The sequence below is a fragment of the Mirounga angustirostris genome, unplaced genomic scaffold (assembly GCF_029215605.1).
Source record: "Mirounga angustirostris isolate CCGP_5_RB_7025 unplaced genomic scaffold, mMirAng1.0.hap1 SCAF_12, whole genome shotgun sequence".
Lineage (NCBI taxonomy): Eukaryota > Metazoa > Chordata > Mammalia > Carnivora > Phocidae > Mirounga > Mirounga angustirostris.
Window position 1 is genome coordinate 13,714,762 of NW_026991720.1, and position 25,814 is coordinate 13,740,575.

The 25,814-nt window shown below is 47.6% G+C and overlaps 1 protein-coding gene across 7 annotated transcripts in view; it reads left to right on the forward strand.

Annotated features, from left to right (window-relative positions):
• DENND2A (DENN domain containing 2A) overlaps window positions 1–25,814 on the forward strand; it is a 97,266-nt gene that overhangs the window by 63,430 nt on the left and 8,022 nt on the right. For 4 of the 7 annotated variants that reach the window (XM_045864177.3, XM_054505173.2, XM_045864178.3 and 1 more), the window contains exons 10-16: window positions 920–1,029; window positions 1,988–2,057; window positions 3,176–3,253; window positions 8,728–8,868; window positions 10,240–10,388; window positions 23,624–23,801; window positions 25,373–25,414. In XM_045864177.3, coding sequence (XP_045720133.2) covers window positions 920–1,029; window positions 1,988–2,057; window positions 3,176–3,253; window positions 8,728–8,868; window positions 10,240–10,388; window positions 23,624–23,801; window positions 25,373–25,414 — 768 coding nt within the window. Of the gene's footprint in view, window positions 1–919; window positions 1,030–1,987; window positions 2,058–3,175; window positions 3,254–8,727; window positions 8,869–10,239; window positions 10,389–18,995; window positions 21,089–23,623; window positions 23,802–25,372; window positions 25,415–25,814 lie in introns of those variants that run through there. The other 3 variants (XR_010406340.1, XM_045864180.3, XR_010406341.1) reach the window with 3 other exon arrangements.

Genomic DNA, 25,814 nt, shown 5'->3' on the forward strand with positions numbered 1-25,814 from the left:
TTAACTGGATGTATTCACTAAGAAATGTTACAAAATGTCTTTGCCTGGATCGAGGAAGAGCAGCTTTCAGGGGCCCAGAGGTTGGAAGACCAGATTCAAGGCTCTGCCTTGCAGATTCAGAGTCTCCTATTTGGAGGGGATTGGTTTGACACTTTTTCCTTATTGGTTAAAATAGTTATAGTCCAGGGGCACCTGGGTGGCTCAGTCGGTTAATCGTCTGCCTTCAGTTCAGGTCAGAGCCCATAATCCTGGGATTAAGTCCCGTGTCGGGCTCCCTATTCAGTGGGGAGCCTGCTTCTCCCTCTCTTTCTGCCGCTTTCCTTGCTTTTGCTCTCTCACGCTCTCTCTCTGTGTCAAATAAGTAAATAAAATCTTTTAAAAAATAATAAAAAATAAAATATAGTCCAAAAAAATATACAAAAAATAAAATAAATAAAACAGTTATATTCCAGAATGTTAGACATCAAGAATATTTCTCTAGGGGCGCCTGGGTGGCTCAGTCGTTAAGCGTCTGCCTTCGGCTCAGGTCGTGATCTCAGGGTCCTGGGATCGAGCCCCGCATCGGGCTCCCTGCTCAGCGGGAGGCCTGCTTCTCCCTCTCCCACTCCCCCTGCTTGTGTTTCCTCTCTCGCTGTGTCTCTCTCTTCAAATAAATAAATAAAATCTTTAAAAAAAAAAAAAAAAAAGAATATTTCTCTAAAACACACTATTTTGTTTTCTCCTGACTTCTCCCATAAGACTAGAGTTGACAATGCCCTGGGAAAAAAAGGGCCCCAGCAGACTGAGCTACAGACCCTTCCTAGGTTAAGGTGGTGGTCTCAACTGTGGGCAGGTGGAAGATGTGGTCTTGCCAAGCATCTGCCTTTCTCTCCCAAGCTGGGGTTTATTCCCCAACCTTCTCTCACCCTTCTCACTGCAGTTGGAAAGGTCTTTCAAGTTCATGAGAGAGTCTGAGGACCAGCTGAAGGCTATCCCTCAGTTCTGTTTCCCTGATGCCAAGGACTGGACTCCTGTCCAGCAATTTACCAGGTATGTGCAGGCATCTCCCTTCCCCACCCCCAAAGGCTCGGCAAGAACCAGGGAGAGGTCATAGAGGACAGACGCCATAATTCGGTTTTACTGCCAGCAATCCTGATGGGCCCCAGGCTAGATACTTTCCCCACCGGTGTTTTAAAACTTCCCTGAAGATAAGAACCACCTGGCTAAATATGCAGATTCCCAGCCTCCCACTCAATCTGGGCATATGTTTGGTTCATAAGCCTCTGTGAAGGGCAAAAGTAATTCTTCGTCTAGGAGAAACTAGAGGAACATTGCCCGTCAGCCTTCCTGGTCCGTGCTCTGGAATCATTTAATAGCAGCCCATCTAGCTGTCAACTCAGACTGTGATAGCTTTACGTTTCTGCTCTAACCGTGTTGTTACGCACCAGTATTTTTTTTATCAGATGTTTCAGCAATTGACCAAACTCAGGGGGCTGCATAGCCTGTATTTGAGGCATACTGTGCTCCCCGGGTTGGCTCAGCAGTCCCTCAGGGCGTCCAAGCCTCGGGGGGCTCTGGAGAGACAGTTCTCCGGGAGGGTCACCCCAGGGGCAGTTTCAAGAGGGACACAGAACTGTCCCCTCTCCGGCTGCTCCTTCACTGAGTCACATCCCTAGAACGGCGGATGCCCTCCACCCTGGAGCTCACGGAGGGCCGTAGTCACAACCGATGCTCTGTAAGTGACTGCCGTTCTTGGGCAACGGGGCGGTCAGGTGATGGAGCGCTATGACACCTCATCCTTTCAGGATGCGGTGACACTTTAGGTCTCCTTCTCCCTCACACAGACCCCAAAACTACAGGCGCACAGAGTCCTCGCACAGAGATGGACAGGCAGGACAGGGAGCCGCCCTTTTTGACAGCCCCTCCAGAATGTCCCCCGGTTGCTCTCTAACCAGGTGTCTTTTGTTTTGTTTTGCTATGTAATGTACTTTTGTTTCCCCAACCGCAGTGAAACCTTCTCATTTGTCTTAACTGGAGAAGATGGGAGCAGACGGTTCGGTTACTGCCGAAGACTGCTGGTTAGTACAGTCTTCTGTTGGTCTGCCAGCGCTCTGGGCAGCCCTGCGCAGCACTGGGTCCTGGGGCTCCACCGTGTGCCATGAGAGCAGAGGCAGGAAGTGTGACAGGTTCATCAGCGGAGTTAAAAACATGGAAGATTTGAGGATTCATCGAAATCTTACTGGTAGAAAGGAACAAGAACTCTGTCTCCCTTAGAGAGAAAATACTTCCTCCATTATTTTCCCTGCCAAATAAAAGACCTTTCTGTCCTTAAGCCAAATATTCTAATAAAACATGCTAAACAGACCCGGAGAGCTTATAGCGCACACATTCATAACGGTTGCTAAAGGCCAAAGAAGGATAGTTCTGTTGTTCATACTACAGATCATTCAAGAATGTGTTCTTCAGAACAATCACCTTTACAAGTGATGATTGTATTCCAATGAAATGATCATGCTAACCCATTTTAGAGCTTGTCTTTTTGAGACCCATTCTTTTGAAAATCTTTAACAGAAGCAAATCATTTTCCACTCAGTGTATTTGAATCTTCAAAATAAGTTGATATAATTTAGAGTCAGGATAATGCACAGCACATAGTAGGTATTCAATAAATATTTGTTGAATTAATTAGTGAATAAAAAGCATAGATAACAATTTAAAAAGTGAAATGGATAATAAGTTTTGGTAATGAAATTACTTTGACATATTGAGATTGATTTTCATTTTGGTTGGAAAATTACCTTAAAAGGCAGGTTCCAAAAAGGATATTCAGAAATGATTTCTGGTTTGGAATTACCATTATAATAAACAACATTTGGTTTCAAGGTAACTCCTTAAGAGGGACCACAGTGATTTCGGTAAACAAGTTAAGCCTCCTTACTTTACGGTTCCATAGGCCATATTGAGCACCTACTGTGCGCACGACACCCTTGATTTGGTCCCTTCAGGAGACTATAAATATATATACTGTGTGACCAGAAGTGCTTCCCACCTATAAAATGGGGTATTGGTAACTACTTACTTGGGTTTTCAAAAGCTGGAGTGGGGAAACATCTGGCACATGATAGGCACTTAAAAATGTTTGGGTTCTCTACTTTGAGATGGTAACACTCACGATTTCCTTGTTTCACACCAAAAGCCTGGTGGCAAAGGGAAGCGTCTCCCTGAAGTTTACTGCATCGTGAGCCGCCTGGGATGCTTCAGCCTCTTTTCAAAGGTGAGGCCTCAGAGGGGGGAGGAAGGGAAGGCAAGGCAGAGCCCGGGAGGACACAGGAAACACCTGGACTCCTGGTGCTTTTGTAATCATATCCCCACATAGTTTCCTTCCCACTTCCTCCCCCATCACCTCCTCTGTTCTCTTATCATTAGTACCCGCAGTGAGAGCCAGTGAAGGTCAGGGCCCAGAGAGAGGCAGTTGGGGAAGAGGCAAAGTAATTACAGAGGATGGAAGGGGCAGAGGATCTTTCCAGAATATTCCTTGTGTTTTACTTTCTTACTTCTAAGCATTGTCCTTTGTCATACTCGCTTTTGCATGACAAAGAGGCCACTTGGATGGATGGATGTATAAGTATGTATATATGTGTGGTGTGTGTGAGATATTTATTATTGTAGTAGTGCTCTAAATGGATCAAAACCTTGGGGTGCCTGGGTGGCTCAGATGGTTAAGCGTCTGCCTTCGGCTCAGGTCATGATCTCAGGGTCCTGGGATCGAGCCCCGCATCGGGCTCCCTGCTTGGGTGGGGAGCCTGCTTCTCCCTCTACCTCTACTGTTCCCCCTGCTTGTGCTCTCTCGCTCTGTCAAATAAATAAATAAAATCTTTAAAATAAATAAATAAATGGATCGGGTGCCTGGGTGGCTCAGTTGGTTAAGCGACTGCCTTCGGCTCAGGTCATGATCCTGGAGTCCCGGGATCGAGTCCCGCATCGGGCTCCCTGCTCGGCGGGGAGTCTGCTTCTCCCTCTGACCCTCCTCCCTCTCATGGTCTCTGTCTCTCATTCTCTCTGTCTCAAATAAATAAATAAAATCTTTAAAAATAATAAATAAAATAAATAAATAAATGGATCAAAATCTTAATACAATCTGGTCCTCTTTTTGGGAAGATGAGCCAGTGTATCAAGACCTAGGAATTGCCATACTGAATTGGCTCACCCACCCCACTATTCTGGGTGGACAGAGGAGCTAATTGCTATTGTGTATGATGATAATCTCAAAAATTAGGTATAATCCAACATTCATTTCCTACATTAACCAGACATGAGTATCTAATCCATAAAGTGATTTTAAATTCTCCTTGAGCATTTCTTTCTGAGCTTTCTTTCGGAGAATTGAAGTCCTGTGTCTATTGTCCACGGATGGCAAACAGCACTTCCTGAAAGCGTTCCGAAACATGTCTGCCTCCTGGCCACCTTCCACTTACCTCAGAGGAAGCCTGATCTATACTGATCTAGTGTAACCTCTTGCCTTGGTAGAACTTATACTTCTGGGCAAGTGTGTTAGAAATAAAGAATGATATCGATGTATCTGTGTTCCTGCCTCCCCTCCGCTGGGGTGGTAAGCCTTTTACACAGAAGTTGGTCACTTAGAGGCTCTAGGACAGTTATGCATTACTGCTCACGTAGGTCTCTCCCAAGGGGTTGTTTAAATGTGGAAATAAGGCTGTGTCATAGCCTTTGCTGTTGTGAGAATGCTACAGAAGGTAGAAGTAAAACAGCTGAGTTAGCCCAGCATCCAGTGGTGCCTTTGGAATTCACGTGAGCTCCATTGTTTTGTCATGGACGGGGGATGACAAGCAAGTCAACATACTAACAGTGTGTGATGCACAGTTCTGTGTTTTCGTAGCATTTTTGTGACTAGAGATATTATGGGAGTGTGATGTGATGCCATGCCAAAGACCAAACAGTAAATATGCTGGATAGAACCAGAAACAGAGCTTTGGCAAACTGATCTCTAAAACTCGAGCTATTTCCAGGTGAGGGACTAGGATGGCTAAAATGACAAATTGTCCTGTTGTACAGAGAAAGGAATCAGGGTTGTGAGTTCAAGCCCCACATTGAAAAACAAAAACAGAAAACGAAGGGAGGAGGGAAGGGGAATCCTGTTCAAGAAGAGCTCTCAAAATCTCTGAAGAAAAGTATACCATTAAGTATCACTAACAGTCATGCCGAGTAACAAACCACAGTGGCTTAAAGCACCAGTCATTTATTCTTACAGACGCGCAGATCAGCTGGCCTCAGCTCGGCTTTTCTCCACTGGGCTCACTCGTGCGTTGGGGGTAGGCTGGGAGTTGGCTGACTCAGGCAGCCCGGGCTCTGCTGTCGGCTGCCAGTCTGGGGTTGGGCCTAGTCCACATGTCTGTCTTCCTCCTTAGACAGGGAGCTGGCCCAGGTGTGCAGTTCTTGTGCCTGAGGCAGAGGCCCAAGTGGGCAAGCAGAAACACATAAGACAGGCCTCCTAAGGCCCAGGTTTCAAACTGGTGCACTGTCACTTCTGCTTCAGTGTTCCTCATCCATTCTTTATTACCCCCTAACCAGCCTTTTAAGATGTTTTTTCCCTGAATTGCCTCCCCACCCCCAAAAGATTCTTTTTAATTTTTTGTCATGTTATTTTTTAACACCATAAAATAAACATAACATAAAAGTTACTATTTTAGCCATTTTTTAAATTTTATTTTTAAGTAATCTCTACACCCAAGATGGGGCTCAAACTCACAACCCTCAGATCAAGAGTTGCATGCTCTACCGACTAAGCCAGCCAGATGCCCCTATTTTAGCCATTTTTAGGTGTACAGTTGATTAGCATTATGTTCATTCACATTGTGTATAACTGTCACCATCATCCATCTCCAGAATTTTTTGATATCTCTGAACCAAAACTCTGCACCCATTAAACACTAACTCCCCATTCCCTTCTTTCCCTAGTCCTGGCAACCACCATTCTACTTTCTGTCTCTATGAATCTGATCACTGCAGGATCTCATGTAAATGGAATCATATATTTGTCCTTCTGTGACTGACTTATATTCACTTAGCATATGTCCTCAAGGTTCATCAATATTGGAGCATATGTCATAATTTCCTTCCTTTTTAAAGCTGAATAACAGTCTATTATTTATATATATCACATTTTCTTTATTTGTCCATCAGTTTATTAGATGAACATTTGTGTTGTTTCCACATTTTAGTTATTGTGAATTATGCTGCTATGAACATGGCCATTCAGATATCTGAGTCCCTGCTTTCAAATATTTGGGCTATGTATCCATAAGTGTGGAATTACTGGATTATATGGTAATTCTATGTTTAATTTTTTGAAGAATTACCATATATACGATCTTTTTAATTTTAATAATAAATTTCATTTAACCCACATATCCAAAATATTATTTTTTCAACATATAATCCATATGGTCATTGATAGTTTACATCCTTAATTTTGTATTCTGAAATCTACTGAGGATTTTACACTTTACAACACACCTCAATTCAGACTCGCCATATTTCAAGGGTTCAATGGCTACACGTGTATTAATATAAATGGTATTTTTATTTAAACTCTTTGGTCCGGGGTGCCTGGGTGGCTCAGTCGTTAAGCATCTGCCTCCAGCTCAGGTCATGATCCCAGAGTCCTGGGATCGAGCCCCGCGTCAGGCTTCCTGCTCCGCGGGAAGCCTGCTTCTCCTTCTCCCACTCCCCCTGCTTGTGTTCCCTCTCTCACTGTGTCTCTTTCTGTCAAATAAATAAATAAAATCTTTAAAAATAAAAAAAAAATAATTAATTGAAAATAAACTCTTTGGTCCACAACTAGATTATGGAGGGTCTTGCATTTAGATTTTTTTTTCAAATAACAGTTTTATTGATGGGGCGCCTGGGTGGCTCAGTTGTTAAGTGTCTGCCTTCGGCTCAGGTCATGATCCCAGGGTCCTGGGATCAAGCCCCGCATCGGGCTCCCTGCTCAGCGGGAAGCCTGCTTCTCCCTCTCCCATTCCCCCTGCTTGTGTTCCCTCTCTCGCTCTGTCTCTCTCTGTCAAACAAAATCTTTAAAAAAAATAAAATAAAATAACAGTTTTATTGAAATATAGTTTGTAAAACATAAAATTTGCCCATTTAAAATCTAGGATTCAGTGGCTTTTAAAGCATATCCACACAGTTGTATAACGATCACCACATTTATAGGACATTTTTATCACCCCAGCAAGCAACACCTGTAGCCATGAGCAGTCACTTTCCAACCCTAGTAACGACCAATCTGCTTTCAGTCTCTATGGATTTGCCTGTTCTGGACATTTTATCCAAGTGGAATCATACAATAAGTGGCCTTCTGTGACTGGTGTCTTTGACTTAGCCTAATCTTTTCAAGGTTCATCCATGTTGTAGCATGAATCAGTATCTCATTCCTTTTTATGGCTGATAATGGTATATAATGGAATATCACATTTTGTTTATCCATTCATCAGTTGATGGACATTTAGGTTACTTCCCCTTTTTGACTATTATGAATAATTCTGCTATGAACATTAATACACTAGTTCTTGTTTTTTTTTTTTTTAAGATTTATTTATCTTAGAGAGAGAGAGAGAGCACGCGGGGGTGGGGCAGAGGGAGAGGGAGAGAGAATCTCAAGCATACTCTATGCTGATTGTGAGCTCGCTGACATGGGGCTTGATCTCACCACCCTGAGATCATGACCTGAGCTGAAATCAAGAGTCAGACGCCTAACTGACTGTGCCACCCAGGCACCCCAATGTACACACATTTGTGTGAACATGTTTTCATTTCTGTTGGTAAATATCCAGAAGTGTAATGGCTAAGTCATATGGAAGCACTATCTTTAACCTTTTAAGGTACTGCCAGACGGCTTAGCAAAGGGGCTTCACTAGTTTACATTCCCACCAGCAGTACATGAGGGTTCCAATTTCTCCTCTTCCTCACCAACACTTGCTATTGTCTATCTTTTGGTCATAGCCATCCTAATGGGTGTGAAGTGGTATCTTGTTGTGATTTTGGTTTGCACTTCCGTAATGGCTACCCTCAGAGATATTTTAACTCCACAGATACGCTGTAGATCTTTTTAGGTACTATGGGCTTTTAAAGGGCTACAAACCATTATAATATCTAAGTTTTTTTCAGCATCACCCCCAAGAACCAATTTTTTTTTTTTTTTAAAGATTTTATTTATTTATTTGAGACAGAGAGAATGAGAGACAGAGGGCATGAGGGGGAGGCGGGTCAGAGGGAGAAGCAGACTCCCCGCCGAGCAGGGAGCCCGATGCGGGACTCGATCCCGGGACTCCAGGATCATGACCTGAGCCGAAGGCAGTCGCTTAACCAACTGAGCCACCCAGGCGCCCCCAAGAACCAATTTTTATCCCCTTGGGGCAATATTGCTCCCAGTGAGAATGCATGTATTAGGCCAGTAAGTTAAGTGGCCAAACCCAAAGTCAAGGGGATCAAGGAACTTCACCACTTTAGTGAGAAGAACTGCAAAGGCACATGGCAAAGGAGTGGGTACATAGAGAGGAGATTTGAGGCAATAACATATGGGGTGAAAACACTTTAAGTTTGGCCTGATGAGGACAGCAGGGCTTCCCCATAATTCTTTAGTCACGGTGGCAGGCCCATTTCATCGAAAACGGAGTGATATCTTGGTGCCCTGACTTCAGGATAGCTAAGCTGCTTTTGTGACCCTTGCAGATCTTGGATGAGGTGGAAAAACGGCGAGGCATTTCTCCTGCCCTGGTACAGCCCCTCATGAGGAGTGTCATGGAAGCCCCTTTCCCAGCACTGGGCAAAACCATCGTTGTCAAGAACTTCTTGCCAGGATCGGGAACTGAGGTAAGTCATCAGATTCCTATTGTCTCCTAGGGGAGAGAATGGCTCAGACCAAACGGCTGGCTTTCAGAGGTCCGTTACATCACTGAATGTGACATCAGACATCATAAAATCCACCCTAAGTCCTGTCCCTCCGTTCCAGGGTTTAGTCCCAGAGAGCAAGCCCCAGAGCTGTGCCATGGCAGCACATGGTGTTTCTTTGCATGACATTGGTGTTACAGGTGAGGGAACTGGATCCTTAGCTTCTCTTATTAGCCAATTACACTTATAGGTTGTATTTGAACCTATTTACATTTTGGGTCTCCATCACCTCTGTAACTTCATAATGTAAAACAGATTATTTTCAGGGAAGACAAGCGTACATACTACTTTTTATTCACCTCTCTAGGACTTTGAGGTACGTCCCTTTCCTTGGCTGGGTTGGAACTTAATGCAGGACTTTATTTGCATCCTTCCCATTCCCTTCATATGGCTCTGTAGATATCACTAGGCAGATTCCATTCAGCCTTGAGTCTCTAGTTGCAAAAGTCCTCGAAAAAGCAGCTCTGGATACAGGTGAGGGATTAAGGATAGGTCTAGGGTATTCTGGAACAACTCAATTTCCCAGAACAGAGGGAAGCATTCTCCGTGTTGCTGGAGAACCCTGTAGTATCCTATACCAGATGCAGGTGGCTTGGCCATAAGGATGTTAACATTAGTGAGCCCCACTATGGGGGCAGCACTGGGCAGGTGCCATGCTCAGAGTAAAACACCAGTCTCTGCTCACTGTGAAGGAGTCAGCTATTTAAAGGGAAAAACACACATGAGCAGTGACTTGAGATGAATTTGGGAACATTTCAACGAGTACAGAATGAGAAGATGTGCCCACTAAGCATATAAGCCGTCAGACACATCATAAGGAAAGGATTGGTATGGGGTTGGGTTTATTGAGAAATGCCTTCCAGAGGAGTTGAGTCCGGAAAGTGCTGCTTGGATCTGTTGGTCCTTCTGCGTGAGCCTGTGACTCCATTCCAGCAGGTAATATTCCCTCGTGAGGCAGAGACACTTTCCTGTGGGACTCTAAGTGATAGGACATCAACAGTCATGGAACTCCCGGGGAGGGGGATGGTCCAGACATGTCACTGTCAGGCAGAGCCTCCAAGCATTTGGGGCCACGGGCCATTGATTCTGCCATCCAGTGTCCCCACCTCCATCTGAACGTTCCTCACACTCAACTGTGAGAAAGAGTTCGTACCAAATGTACCTGCTCCCTCAGTGTCCTAGGATCTTTCTTTTCCCCAATCACTTTTGCCTTCCTCGTTTTCTTTCCCTCTTCCTCTGCAAATGGCTCACCCCTGCTGAGGACCTCCTCATGGCTGCTCTGTTCCCCGGCAGGTGATTGAACTGTGCCGCCCACTGGACTCCCGGCTTGAGCACGTAGACTTTGAGTCTCTCTTCTCCTCTCTCAGCGTCCGCCACCTGCTCTGTGTGTTTGCCTCCCTGCTTCTGGAAAGAAGGATCATCTTCATCGCAGACAAGCTCAGGTACCTGCCTTGACCATTTCTACTAGAGTGTCTGAATGACAGTCGGAGGACTGTCTGGAGCGTGGGGGGCAGGTGACTGCCCAGGACTGCAGAGGAAGCCCCTCTGAGGGAAGAGTGCAGACCAGTGGGCCGCGAGGATGGGAGGTTTATAAGGCACACTGGTTCTGTAAAACAACGTAAGCCTGCGCTTCTCTGTGCTACTTATCTGATATTCAGCCTACCTTTCATCATTCCGCGGGGTGCTGGGCGCTCTGCTGTGGGCTAAAGGCACAAGGGTAAAGCGCAGAGCTGTACTCACGGTTTTCAGTCCAGGTGGGGTGGGGGATGGAGGCGTGAGCAGAGCCCCTGGGACTGTGCCGTCGAGGCTTACCGGAGTGGCATGTTCTGGACACCAAGGAGGGCACTTACGCTCAGAGGAGGCCACTTCTGGGTGAGTCCTGAGACTAAGAGCAAGTAGAAAGCACATTCCAGGCTAAAGGAGCTATAGCTATCTAGACAAAGGAAAGGAGACAGGAGGCCGAGCGTGTCACCTTCAGAAACTTATAAAGCAGTTCACTACAGCTAAGCAGACGAAGGAAGGCGGAGTGGGGGGCAAGGGGCCAAGGTTCACAGAGGCCTGCAGGGCCATGCTAAACACAGATGGATCCCTACGGTGGATAAATGACACAGAATCACACACACCTGCTCACTGCATGGTAGGATGCCCCCCATGTCCTAAGGGACACGTTCAGTGATTTGCAAAGCCCAAGTCACAAATCAAAGAAGAGCCAGAGGAGATGCAGATAGGGATTTGAGTGAATTCTGAATTAAAAAAGAAAAAAAAAGAATTCCTGGCATTTTCATCGCTTCAGAACACTGAATCAGAGGCTTCTTTGCTCCGGAACTGAGGGCACAGCAGCATGGCTGGTGACTGCCCCTCCAGGAAGGGCTGAGATGGGCGCGCCAACCAGGGAAAGCAGATGAGGCCAACCGAGGAGTCCAGCCAGAAAGAAGAAATGCCAAAAACACACAAATCAAAGAACCGTGGCTTGGAGAGGAAAGAGGACTCCCAAATCTGGAAAACAAAAGGGAGGAAGAAGAACAGGGAAAGAAGAACGGAAAGGACAGAGGAATGAATGTGGAGCTCATCAGGAACGTGGAAGGAAATGGAATCCAGTCCTCTCCTCCCACTCCAGCCCATCTGGTCATCTTGGTGATGCTCCTCTTTGGACAGCAGCCACTTAGCTATTCCCAGCCTGCTCCCCCGCCCCCCCCCCCCCCCCCCCCGGTTTTTAGTGAGCTCTTCACTGTTACTGTCATGCTTCTTGCACTCCCCAGTGCACTGGGGTCCGCGCAGGAAGCAGGCCGGCTCTCAGCCTGCAGCTGGTGCTGGGAGTGGGCAGCTCTCCAAGCTCACTGGGCACTGGGGAATTCAGGCGGGAGAGTTATAAGGTTGGGGCTCTGGAAGCGAAAGATGAGTAATAACCCTTCAGTGACCAGGGTCGGGTTTCATCGAGTAGCTGTCTGTCTGCTCTGGAAGCTCCACTCTGTCCCCGGAAGTAGAATTCTCAGGCTCCACCGTGGGGGAGGGGAAAGTGATGGCTCTCAGGAAGGCCAAGGCAAGAAGTGAAGGCCAGCCCAGTAAACCTGCTGCCCACCCAGACTGGACATGGGGCCAAGCAGTCCCTTCAGGAGCTTGCTGCCGGGTTGAAGATGGTAGGCTTGGGAAGGTGCCTCCTGAGAAAATGTCTGGGAAGACGGGCATGGCTGGAGAGGAGCGTGCCCTCCCCAGGCTTCCCTCCCCAACAAAGGAGAACACGAAAGAGAGGTACAATGAGAGAGAGGGTGGGAATAGAAAGGGTCAAAGACAGATGCATCCCTGAAGGACAGCAGAGGGGATGGGTCAGGCTTAGGGTATGAAGACTCCTGGAAATGCTGTGACGAAGATGTCTGGAGGGGACTTGCCCACCTCTCCCTCCAGCCTGGACAGATTTCTGGGTTGACAGACTGAAGCCCGTTCCCCAGAGCTGCTGTAACAAGAGACAAAGGAAGGTGAAGGGACTCCATCCCTGAGAATGGACCCTGCCCCGTGGCTGCATCTGGGTTGCTTCTCCCAGCTCCTCCCCTCCTGCTCAGCTTTACTGCGGGGACAGGTCACCGATGTGGTCGGATTGGAGGGGACTTCAAAGTGTCTCTCCTCGCCCCACTTTCCATGATGCCTGGTGTTCTGCCCTTAGAGACGGAGTCCCTTCGAACAGCAGACCGCCATGAGAGGGCAGAGGGGGTAAAACGCCAGCTACAGCTGCTGCAGGGACAGAGTCCAGAGCCAGGCCATGGCGCAGTTAACCACTGTGTGAGTGTGTGTGTGTGTGTGTGTGTGTGTGTGTGTAAAACACCTTAATTACCTTTATAGACCCTTTAGAGCTTTCATACTTGCACATCCGTCTCATCACGTGGGATGCAGGGCCCCGGGGTGCTTCCCCGGAGGAGGGAGGAAGCCTGAGCATCCTCAGCTGTGGGCCTGGGCCTCCTCATTTATGAAACCAGGGCTCATCTGCACCCAGGCCCCTCGTCACTGCGACTTGTGACAGCCCCCATGTCATGTTGTCCCCAAAGGCAGCCAGCCCCTGCTTTTCCTGTTACAAATGCCTCGAAGTATTCTCTCTCTTGCCCCATAAATTATCTTTCCATCCAATGCCCAGGCAGACCTGAAGAGATGGAAAAATAAATAAATAAAGGCCCATAGAGCTGAGGCCAGAAAAGAAGGAATCGCAGCATGAGCAAGCCTGATGACAGGAACAACACCGCCACCACAAAGAACACTGGAATGTTGCCTCTGGGCCCGGCTCTTGGAAGGGGTTGATCTGTACTCTTTCAGGCTCCTGACAACTCAGTCAGATAGCTTCTATTATTAGGAAACTAAGAAGCACACAAAGGTTAAGTCACTTTGCTCAAGCAAACCAGTGGTTAGTGGGAGGGCTGGGACGCAGGCAGCTTGGCTCCAGAGAAAATGAGAAGGGAGGAGGAGGAGCACGCCACGTGGTCTGGCGGGGGGAAGGGCAACCTCTTTGACCCCCATCTACAGAAATATATAAGGAAAGTCTTTTTTAAAACATGCCGTTGAGACCTCTTGTGTGCTTGGCATCAGGCTAGAATTGTGTACTGAAGAAGCTAAGACTTCTGTGCTTTTCTCCCCAAGCCCTCCCTCTCTGTGGCCTTCAGCTGGGGCCCAGTGAGGCTGGTGGGACCGGGCGACCCCACAGTCTCTCCTCGCTCTGAAATTCTCTCACTCCACAGGCCAGAGTGCTCGGGACCTCCTGGAACCGTGCTCCTTCGTGCCTTGCCCTCCCTTTGATCCTGGCCCAGAATCTGCTATAAGGGTATTTTTCCTGACCCCACCTCCTCAGGCGTCCTGTGCTTGCCAGAGTGTCCCAGGGGACGACCACCTCATGTGCCCAACTGTGCAGTGGGGGGGAGGACTGTCTAATGCCTGCAGGACCCCTCTGGCTCAAATGCTATGTGATTCTATGAACATGCTGCTGAGGGAAAGTCAGCCCCAACACCCCACCTCTCCCTGAGCTCCATAGGCTCACTCCCCTCCCGGCTTCGTCTGGTTCAGTAGAAATCACCTGGGTAGCTACTGGGGCCTTCCTTAGAGCGATTCCAGTCCCTGACACTTCAGAGCTGTGTGACGCCCAAGTAACTGTGCATGCACATCTAATTCCCTTCTTAACGTTCTTGGGTTAGAGTTAAATTACGCACCGTGTTGTGGGTCCTCTCCAGGATGCCCAGGCCTCTGCTCTAGACTGTGCTCAGAAGTCGGGGCGTCTCTGCACCTCCTTTTACAGCTTACACTGTCTACTTCTGGAGACCTCGGTGTCAGGTCTCTCTGACCCTCCGTGGTGACCCCTTCCTAACAGGCCAACTGAGCCAGTACAGGGAAATCTGGCTCACCTGTAAGAAAGTGACACAGCTGGGGCTCCTGGCTGGCTCAGTCAGTGGAGCCTGCGACTCTTGATCTTAGGGTTGTAAGTTTGAATCCCACATTGGTGTAGAGATTACTTAAAAATAAAATCTTAAGAAAAAAAAGAAAGAGAAGGAGGGAGGGAGGGAGGGAGGAAGGAAGGAAGGAAGGAAGGAAGGAAGAAAGATAGCTAATGATCAAAACACAGAAAATCCACCAAAGAACATCCTGTGTGTGAAGTTGCTGAGTGAAAAAAGCTAGAACCCATCTTCCCTTCTCGGGCCTGCTCTTCTTACTGGGTATCCCTCCAGGAGGAATCTGCCTCCACCTAATGCTGCCTGATTTATGGACAAAGAACCATAAGGAACTGAAGAGTTCTTTGACCAGGTCATGACAAACTAGGGATTTGAGGACAGTGGCTGGCTGCAGATCATCTGACCTGGGAAAGTCTATGAGGAGAGCCTTCAGCATAAGCTCCCGTGGGGTCTTTCATCCTCATCACCCCTGGGCACGGTATTCCACATGCCACATGTGGTCCCATTTCCAGCCCTGTTCAGCTAGAAGTGGAAGCAAGCCTCCTCATTCTTCTGATTCCCCCCAATCTTTGTGAGACCTCAGAACAGCACAAGAGAGCAGGACAGGCCACGAGCTCAGTGAGTGGCCGCTTGGCATCTCGGTGGACGTTAGCCTGAATTTGGCCTGTAGTCATGCTGCCATCCCCCCACCACACACACACACACACACACACACACACACACACACAATGTACTTACTCTTCACTGCTAGTGAGTCTACCCACTGCAACAGGAAGTAGCCGGGACTTGTGGCAAATACTGAATGAGTTATGAAAGAGTTTTAAGTCGAGCCAAAAATCTATCAAATTTAGAATAATATTTTTGCTCTGTTTCATCTTCAGGGTGGACACTGAGTGTTTCTTAAGGCTCCGTCAAGCCCAAGTTTGACAGATGGAAAAGAGAGAATGTTGTTGTGATGGCTTGTTCTGTTGTCATAGCAACCCAAATAAATATTTTCTTATACCCCTTTCTTCATTTCCCCAATGATAAACATTTGTTTTTTAGTTTATTAATTTCAATTCCCAACATTTTGACTAATCTACAGACGCAGCCGAATCATAAAATCAGAGCTGCACATAAACAGATTTGTTCAAAAGTTTTAGAGGGGACAAAGTTTTTAATATTTGAGAAATTTCCTTTTTATCCTTTTTGGGGTACCGGAAGACTATAAGCCAAATGACTACTTAGGATTAGGTGGTCAAATCTTTTTTTTAAGATTTATTTATTTACTTATTTCACACACACACACACACACACACACACACACAGTACCAGCAGGGGGAGCAGCAGAGGGAGAAGCAGACTCCCCACTGAGCAGGGAGCCCGAAGCGGGGCTTGATCCCAGGACTCTGGGATTATGACTTGAGCCAAAGGCAGACGTTTAACTGACTGAGCCACCGAGGCGCCCCAAGGTGGTCAAATCTTGGTAAATACTGGAGTTTGCACCTTGGCTTTGCCCATGAGTAACTGCACAGATAAGTTCCTAGGTAGCTATGCACCTTCGTCCTTTTGTGTTCTCCTTTGGGTTGTTTTTTTTTTTATCAGTATCTGTAAGCCTAAATGGGGACCCCCTGTCCTGTCTAGAATCGGTTATGCTTGGCAATGTTTGCCATCTCAGAAAAAGGTAGAGTTTGTGAGCGTGCCCTCTCTGGGCAGATGAGCTTGCCCGAGGCCCACCTGCAGCATCAATAGCTGCCACCTTGGTGATCTGGCATCCAGAATACTACTTCAGAGGTCCCCAGAGTGGCTGCCAGTCTTAGAGGTACATACATTTCATTCAGCAAAAGCCTATGAAAAATACAACTTTAGTAACATAATGGGATCAGTCTGATGAAATTTTAAGTATCAACTACCTATTTTTGCATATGAACACCAAGAAGGTAACATTTGGAGCAAGATTTGGAGACTAGCGTGACCAAAATTGTCTTCTACGTCAAACCCATCACTAGCAAAATCTTGGGCTGAAGACTTAGTCCGGTTCATCCATCAGGGGTCAGATGCTCTCAGGCCGTCCTTGTTTGTGTTGCCACCTTTATGTGGAGCTTACTGCAGGGACTCAAAACCTCTCCACTACTTTGTTCTATTAGTTTGTCCCATGCGATGTCACCCCAGCTCTTCTGTCCTGTCTCCACTAATGAGCCCTAGGATTATCTCCCGATGACAAGCCGTGGTTCTTTTCACTTTCCAGCTATTTCCAGCGCCTGGTTTTCTTTCGCGCACGTAGATTTATAGTTTGTAAACATTAAAGCTGGAAGGAAGTTAGAAATTATCTAGTCCACTTGACTTATTCTACAGATAAGGAAGTTCAAGGCTTTCACCTAAGATCATACAGGAAGTAGCAAAGCCAGTTTTCTCGAGGCCCAGCCTAATTTTTTTTTTTTTAATTTGGCAACATGTTACTTCTAGGTTTGAAAGTACAGTCATGGGGGCGCCTGGGTGGCTCGGTCGTTAAGCGTCTGCCTTCGGCTCAGGTCATGATCCCAGGGTCCTGGGATCGAGTCCCACATCGGGTTCCCTCCTCGGCGGGAAGCCTGCTCTCCCTCTCCCACTCCCGCTGCTTGTGTTCCTGCTCTCGCTATCTCTGTCTCTGTCAAATAAATAAATAAAAAATCTTTAAAAAAGAAAGAAAGAAAGTACAGTCATGGAAATACGGCAGCCAGGGCATGGTGGCACCCACCTCCCGCTAGGTCCCTCCAGGTACCAGCCCAGACTGAAGTTTGCCTTTTGCTCATGTTCCTGGGAATGATACACTAGGAGAGATACTTTGCTTGGGATACTGACGGATGCTGATAGGATCATTCTTCAAATTCCTGGGGAGTCTGTCTAACTCAGGAAACTCATTGTTTACTGTTCTGGTAGCATTTTAGAGAAGGCTCTGTGTTCAGTTCTTACTGGTTCCTAGGTGAGTTGGAAGGTTGCTGAGCATAGTAACCCCACATACGGTGACAGGAGCTTGGTAGCAACCAGAACCAAAGTGTCTTCTCCAGGAGAACTTGATTACACACAAGTACATCCTGATTTCTCCAGACTAATGCTTCAGCCCTCACAAAGCACCGCCAAATAGCAAAGCATTCTGGGACGCTTCTCCCCTGTGCCCATCTTGAAGCCCTGTGGCCCAGCCAGCCTCCCGCGTGGGCATCACCTCCCTCCCCTGCTTTTGTACAAATCGATCACAGCTGAAGGCTGGTGTTGCTTTCCTCCACCCCCACGGTAACAAGAGCCAGCTGTGAGGGCTGTCTTCCTAGGACTTCCTCCAAAACATTGCCTCTCCTCCAACCAGCAGATGCTTAGGAAGGCTGTATGGCAAGCTTACTTGAAAAGTCATCCTCAGCGTCGCCCAAACCAAACCCTGTTCTTTCCATATTCCTTTTTTTTTTTAAGGTTTTATTTATTTATTTGAGAGAGAATGAGAAAGAGAGAGCACATGAGAGGGGGGAGGGTCAGAGGGAGAAGCAGACTCCCTGCTGAGCAGGGAGCCCGATGCGGGACGCGATCCAGGGACTCCAGGATCATGACCTGAGCCGAAGGCAGTCGCTTAACCAACTGAGTCACCCAGGCGCCCTCTTTCCATATTCCTAAGAGACCACCCATCCTAGCAGTGCCCACCCCTCTACCCCCCGTGGAAGGCTCCTCTAGCCTTCATGAGCCTGGGAATAAAATTTCATTAGCACTTGCAGCAGAGACCGAGAAAAACACAAGCTATACTCAAAATAATCCCTTTCTCCTCTACCATTTATTTTGGGGGGAGAGTTGTCACTAACTGTACTCTTTGCAGAATTCGACCTTTCCTTCTAGTGTTTCAAGAGAGAGAAGTTGTTGGTTTGTTTTGTTTTTTTCTCCCAGCACACTCATGTGGGCCGGTGAGCAAGAGGAGGAATGCGCCACTCCTCAAACGATGCCCACCTGCTGCCGTGAGCACCCGGCGCTCCGTATGCGCCTGCCAGCGAGGTGCTAATGACAGCCAGGTGCGGAAACATTTGGCCCCAGCTGCAACAGCACATCAGACGATTTAAAAACAAACAAACAAAAAACCCTTGTCCGGAGAGATAGCAGGGGCCCCCACCTGCCTCCGTGGCGAGCAGGGTACCCAGCTGAGCTGTCATCATTGGTCCCCATCAAAATTGAATTCAGCTGTCCTTTAGTTCCGTGCATTCCAGTGGCATGAATGAATTTGATCTTTCTCTCCGGAACATTCATTCACCCAGTGTATGTATCTGGCTAGAACTGGCATGGCTTCTCATTTTTAATGACCTATTCCAACTGCTTCCTCATCCAGCTGGTTCACACTCTGCAGCTGAACGTTGGGAGGTGTGGGGGGGGCTCCCGGCACTGCAGGGCCCCTTAGGCTTCCCCTAGGAGCCACAGGATGCTCTAGCGGCAGAGAGAAGCCAGCAACTCATTACACTTTCTCATTCCAGGAATGAGGCAGCAAGAAAGCAAAAGGGCAGAAGGCCTTTTCTTTGAGTTGGGAAAAAAAAAAACTTAAACACATTTATTTTTCTACTGCAGTGATTGAGGAAACCACAAAGGCTTCTCACTGTGTCTCTTCGTGCCTCCATTCCTCGCTCTCTATCTCTTCCCCTCCTCCAGGCGCTTCACGGCCCACCTTGAATGCAGAGGTCAGCCTCGGCCTCTGTCTCTTTAGCTCTTAAAATTCAAAAGAAGGGGCGCCTGGCCAGTTCAGTCGATAGAGCATGCGGTTCTTGATCTCAGCGTCGTGAGTCCAAGCCCCACGTTGGGTGTGAAGCTTACCGAAAAAAAAAAAAAAAAGATTCAAAAGAAGATGAACTCCATCTCTAAGGTGGCTCCAGGTCTAAAATTCTGTGATTCTGTAACCTCCCTGGGGTCAAAAGTGCTTAAACCACAACTCTGAAAATGTGAAAGAACTCTTCAGCGTGAGCACTGCATTTTTATTCTCCGCTAGCAAGCAGACAGAAGTGAAAAGCTTCAGAACCAGCTGTGAAATGGGCCCCGCATGACCACTCCCACCGCCAAGGCCCACCCAGAAGCCCTCTTCCTCCAAGACACATTTGGGAGCTTCCAACAAACGTGCTGTCCAAGGAGACGGGTTTCATACACGAGGCTTCCTTCAGGGAATTCCTTCTCACCGTCTCTTTTAAGGTCCCAGGAAAACATGGAACATACCAGAATTCCAACTGAACCATTACTGCCTACCTGCCTCCAGCCTCCAGTTCTTTGATCCAAATCGTTGACTTCAGACCCTTTTTACTGCAGGCCCTAATGAGCAATGCCGTTCACGTTCAGACCCAACGCATATACCACACACAGGCCCACAGATCGTTATTTACGACTGGAACAGAATGCAGCACACTCTTCTAGTCTGTTCTTTTTGTTGTTTCTAAGACTGATCACAGCCCACTAAAATTATTTCAGGACCCAATGATGGGCTGCAAACTGTTGTCTGAAAAAACCTGCTCTAGACCCAGCTATCCACATTTATATTTTAACATCCTGGTTTTCTCAGTTGTGTCCTCACAACTATAGTACGTGAGCAGATCAACTTTGCGGACTGGTCACACACTGATACAGGTTGGCCCTAAAAGTTTTAAATTTTAGAACAAAGTAAATTCAACACATTCAATCATCAAGGAAATTAAACACAAAGGTGAGCAACTCACCAACAGTATTTACATTCCTGAATATCTGAGAGAAAGGGATGCCTGAGGAAAAATGTTTCTCTGCTTTGAGAGAAAATTCTTTGAGAAGTCACCAACCTGCCAGCTGAATTATTGCTGTTCTTCTCATTATACGTCCTAACAATTATTCTGTCTCACTATTACTCAATAGGTATAAGGAAGGTATTATAGAGAAGGTATTATATACCTTATATACCTCCCTCTTATGAAGAAGATATTATGGGCATTATGATAATGAAATCTTGGGGTAGTATCTTTCTCGTTTTGGGGGTAATCACTTGAAAGAAAAGACTAGGACCAAATAGTGCGACATGTGGGTGCCATGCTCCTAAGAAGCATTTCAGGACTCCACTTAGTGTTCAGAGAGATAATTTGCAAAGACAGGGAACAGGAAGGTCAGGAGGTTCATGCTGATAAATGAACAAGATTCAACATTACTCTTGTTTGGTTTGGGGGCCCCCAAATGCAGGTGGGATGGGAAAGGGGGCTAGTATATATTTTAAGGATGTTCAGGGATGCCAGATTCAGAGGAATTCCTTTTGCAGGTAAGTAATTTTTTCTTGGTTTTTTTTTTATTGTGATAAAATATACATAACATAAAGCTCACTATTTTAATCATTTTTAAGTACACAGTTCAGTGGCAGCATTAAGGACATTCACAGTGTTTGCGACCATCAGCACTGTCCATTTCCAGAACTTTTCATCATCTCAAACTGAAAGTCTGTCCACTCTAGGCAGCAGCTCCCCGTTCTTGCTCCCCCAGCCCCTGGTCTCTATGAATTTGCCTGTTCTAAGTCCCTCACGTATAAGTGGAATCGTCCAGTATTTGCCTTTTTCTCTCTGGCTTATTTCACTTGCTAGCCAATATCTTTTAGTTCACCTCTTTTCTCCTTAAGGAAGCCAGAGCTAAGTGATCCTATTAAAACGGGCTCAGGAAAGTTTTATGACATTGAGGTTGCAGGCAGACCTTGGTCTGTTGCACTTTGCAGATACTGCATTTTTTGGTTTTGTTTTTTTACAAATTGAAGGTTTGGGGCGCCTGGGTGGCCCAGTCGTTAAGCGTCCGCCTTCGGCTCAGGTCATGATCCCAGGGTCTTGGGATCGAGCCCTATATCGGGCTCCCTGCTCGGCGGGAAGCCTGCTTCTCCCTCTCCCACTCCTCCTGCTTGTGTTCCCTCTCTTGCTGTCTCTCTGTCAAAAAATAAATAAAATCTTTAAAAAAAAATGGAAGGTTTGTGGCAACCCTGCATCAGGCAAGTTCATGAGCTCTGTTTTTCCACCAGCACTTGCTCACTTCATGACTCTGTGTCCCATTTTGGTAATGTCTCACAATATTTTTCATTATTATTATGTTACGGTCATCTGTGACTGCTGATTATGACTCACTGAAAGCTCAGATGATGGTTAGCATTTTTTAGCATAAACTACTTTTTAATTAAAGTACATATATTATTTTTTTAGACAATGCTATCACACACTTGCATACAGTGTAATATAAACATAATTTTTATATGCACTGGGAAACAAAAAAATTCATTTGACTGCCTTTTTTTGAGATATTTGCTTGATTGTGGTCGCCTGGGACAGACCTCCCAAATAATCCTGCATAGATGCCTGATGTCAATGGGAATCCAGCAAGGGAGCGTTCGTCTATGGAGAACTCCGCTTCCTTTAAAAAAATTTTTTTTTTTTAAGACTTTATTTATTTGCGAGAGAGAGAATGAGAGACAGAGAGCATGAGAGGGAGGAGGATCAGAGGGAGAAGCAGACTCCCCGCCGAGCAGGGAGCCCGATGTGGGACTCGATCCCAGGACTCCAGGATCATGACCTGAGCCGAAGGCAGTCGCTTAACCAACTGAGCCACTCAGGCGCCCAAGAACTCCGCTTCCTTGCAACTCTGCCTAACAGAGCACATCTGAGAACCAGGGCAAATATTCAGAAGGTGGCCTAACAAAGGAAATGCTGGTTACAGGGCCCGCGCCCTGAGGAGGATGCAGTACGTTCTTGGGAGAAACCATGGGCCCTCACTTTTATTTTATTCTTACATTACATGTATTTCTTTTTTTTTTTAATTTTTTATTGTTATGTTAATCCCCATACATTACATCATTAGTTTTCGATATAGTGTTCCATGATTCATTGTTTGTGCATAACATCCAGTGTTCCATGCAGAACGTGCCCTCCTCAATACCCACCACCAGGCTAACCCATCCTCCCACCCCCCTCCCCTCTAGAACCCTCAGTTTGTTTCTCAGAGTCCATCGTCTCTCATGGTTCGTCTACCCCTCCGATTTCCCCCGCTTCATTCTTCCCCTTCTGCTATCTTTTTTTTTTTTCTTAACATATATTGCATTATTTGTTTCAGAGATTCAACAGTCTTGCACAATTCACAGCGCTCACCAGAGCACGTACCCTCCCCAGTGTCCATCACCCAGTCACCCCATCCCTCCCACCCCACCCCCCACTCCAGCAACCCTCAATTTGTTTCCTGAGATTAAGAATTCCTCATATCAGTGAGGTCATATGATACATGTCTTTCTCTGATTGACTTATTTCGCTCAGCATAATACCCTCCAGTTGCATCCACATTACTTGTATTTCTAACAAGCTTCCAGAGTTTCGAATCCCATGGCATTTTAGAAAGAGCACACTAGAATGAGAGCGAAAGGGTCTGCTCGCCAGCAGGCTGGTGAAGAAAGAAGAAACTGCAGGGAAGGAGAGAAGGTTGGCTCTTGCTCACCATGGGAGGCTGCCGGGCATCCCTGTGTGCAGCCCGGTGGGGCTGATATTCCAGGTGATAGTCCCGGGTAATCCCCCCATTCATCCACTCATGAGCTCAGGCTCTGCGCAGAGCACTAGGAACAGTGATCACTGGAGCTCAGGGCTTGCCGATAAAGGCTGTACCATGATCAAAGTTCTTTAAGGGAGACTCCCAGCGTTGTTATTTCTTTTTAAGTTTTGTATTCTGGGTAAGGGGCAACTGTACACGAGTTTCATGTTTACACAACAGAGCCTGGGAGCTGACTGCTGGCCACGTGAATACCAGAGGAGTTACCCTATTTCCCTTGATTGCACCTAGGTATTCGTGCTTGGCTGAGCAAATGTGTGGAAGAGAGCAAAGAGAAGGCTAGTTGAGAATATAAAAGCATCTTCAATAAGAGAAATTCGTGAGCATCCATGAAGAAAGAGGCTTTTGTTGATTTGGAAGGGTTTGGGGAAGAGGGGTGGAAGCGAATGATTTGGTCAAGACCTTCCGAGAACGCAGCTCGCGTGTGACGCACACTAGCGAAAATGAGCTGAGGCCTTCAATCCATCCTTCCAGCTGTGACTCAGAGCCTCGCACAGGCCCCACGTGCCTGGTGTCATCTGGGTTCGGGCCGCGTTACACAGGGTGCCGAGTAGGTGCGTGGCGCCTTTCCTGGCCAACACGCCCCTGGGATGGTGTCTGCATTTCTCCCCAGCCTCCTCCGTGGAGGCTGCCCACCCCGTGAGCCTGAGCAGGCCCCGTCCAGAGCTTTCCCTGAATCTGCCCCTTCTCCCCTTCTCCCCCTTCCGCTGCAGCACGCTGTCCAAGTGCTGCCACGCTATGGTGGCCGTCATCTACCCCTTCACCTGGCAGCACACCTACATCCCCGTGCTGCCGCCCGCCATGATCGACATCGTGTGCTCACCGACCCCCTTCCTCGTCGGGCTGCTCACCAGCTCGCTGCCGCTGCTGCGGGAGCTGCCACTGGAAGAGGCAAGCCCGGGACGCCCCGGTTCCCCCCCGGGGGGGCCGGAGGGCAGAGGGGAGGTGCTGGCTAAGGCGCCGCAAGCGCGCGTCGCCCGGGGGTGGGGGCCCCTGCAGTCTGCCCCGGTAGACCCTTGGTGCCTGCAAATTCGGGTTTCTCTAAATGAGCCCACTGGCCTAAAGGGCAGCAATCTACAACTTACCAGATGTTAAAACACTTGATCCATAAAGCAGGCAGGCACCCACCCGATCCTTCCCTCCTCCCTCTCCCCAGCACCGAGGAAGAAAGCGCCCAAGAGCTAACAAGAGCTGGAGTTTATATTTGGACTAATAGCAAAGCTGACAAGGCCGTGCTCCTGCAAACAGGTCCTTTGTCACATCAGTTAAAAAGACAACCACCAAAATGTTCTCAGTGATCCACTTCTGGGTTTTCAGGTTTGCCCCCAAGTAGGGAAAGTCCTCCCTGGCATTTCGGTCGGTCTTTAGCCCCAGTCCCCGCCTCTAAATAATCTCTGTCCCTTGTACTGATTGCTCCCAGCAGTCAGTGAGGAAACTGGAGGGGCCTAAATGATACCATTCACTTCTGAACCCCGAGGGGAAAGCCTGTCCCTGAAATTCATCCCAGGCCCCCAGATGTGGCTTCTCTAATTGCCCAGGGAGGCCTGAAGTCCCGTGAGGTATTCACCAGCACACACAGGCCTTTGAGTGTAGGTTTCTGAACCACAAGGAATTTGTCTGGGTACCCTGTGATCCCTGAAATGGCTCAGTTCGACCCCATACGTGTGTTTGAGAAGGAAGGAGAGAGCCCCCTCAGCTCCTGGGCAGGGTCTCTGGGATGCATTAGAGCCTGTGTTTCCAGCTGTTGGTGAAAACATGGTGGCCATGCAGGCCCATGCTCTTCCTCCATTGTAGCCAGTGGCCCATGCTGGCCAGGGTCATGGGGGCAGACACCCAGCATTTTCCTGACCATGTGCCCTAGGCAACTCACTTGCCTCCCCCTACATCTGGCCCCGGGGCTCAGCCCCACTCTGAGGAGAGAAGGGGAAGGTGCTTATCCTAAAAACTTTGATTAATGAAAGCCCAGCACCTGCAGCTTGACTCATTCTCCAGTTGGATCCACTCCTCTGGATCTCTCTCCTCCGATCCCATTAAGAAAAATGACAAGGCCCAGTGGGGAGCTGGGAGGAGAGCGAGCCCTGGGAGTGGGGAGTGCAGACTTGAATGGAATGGAAACAAGGAGGGATCCTCCAGCCTTCTTCACCCACCAACCCGCACACTAAAAGTCTGTCCCAGAGGCTCTGCGTCAGTCTCGGAACAGGGCAGGGAGTCCAGTCTGTGGTATACACATGTCCGAGCCTGTGGGTTCGGTGTTGAAAGCATGCAATTCTGGAAAGCCCTTCCCCCCCCCCCCCCCCTTCATCATTTGTGGCTACAGCGGCAACATCAGGGAACCACAACTGGGTCCCTCCACCCCCACCCCAGCTGCCTGTCTGGGTGCCAAGGGGGAGGAAGGCTACGAGTCTGTCACTATATCCCGGAAGCCCTGGTGACAGTGATCGTCCCTTTGCCTCATCTTGCAGGTCCTTGTGGTCGACCTCGTCAACAATCGGTTCCTCAGACAGGTGAGTGAAAAGGCAGCAACCTGCTTCTCTGTCTTCACCTCTCTGTTGTTAGAGACACAGCTGTCCGGGCCTGGAAAGGCTCCTTGGTGGGCCTGGGATTGCAAAACAGGTCGGCGGGCTTGGGTGATCCCTGGCCAGGCCCTGACTGAGAACGGGAGAGAAGGCAGGGGCCAAAGAGCAAAGGTTTGGCAAAGCATTGAGTCCCATGTGTTGTATCACAATGTGCTTTTCTAACAATTAGAAGCTTTGTATAGGTTATAACTATAGACACTTGTCTTTTTAAAATGCTTTCAAAAAATAACTGTTAACAAAGTTCAGAATATAAAATCGAGTGGAAAAAATCAGCACACAAGATTATATACATTATTGTCCTGATCTTTTTTTTTTATTAAAAGGAGAG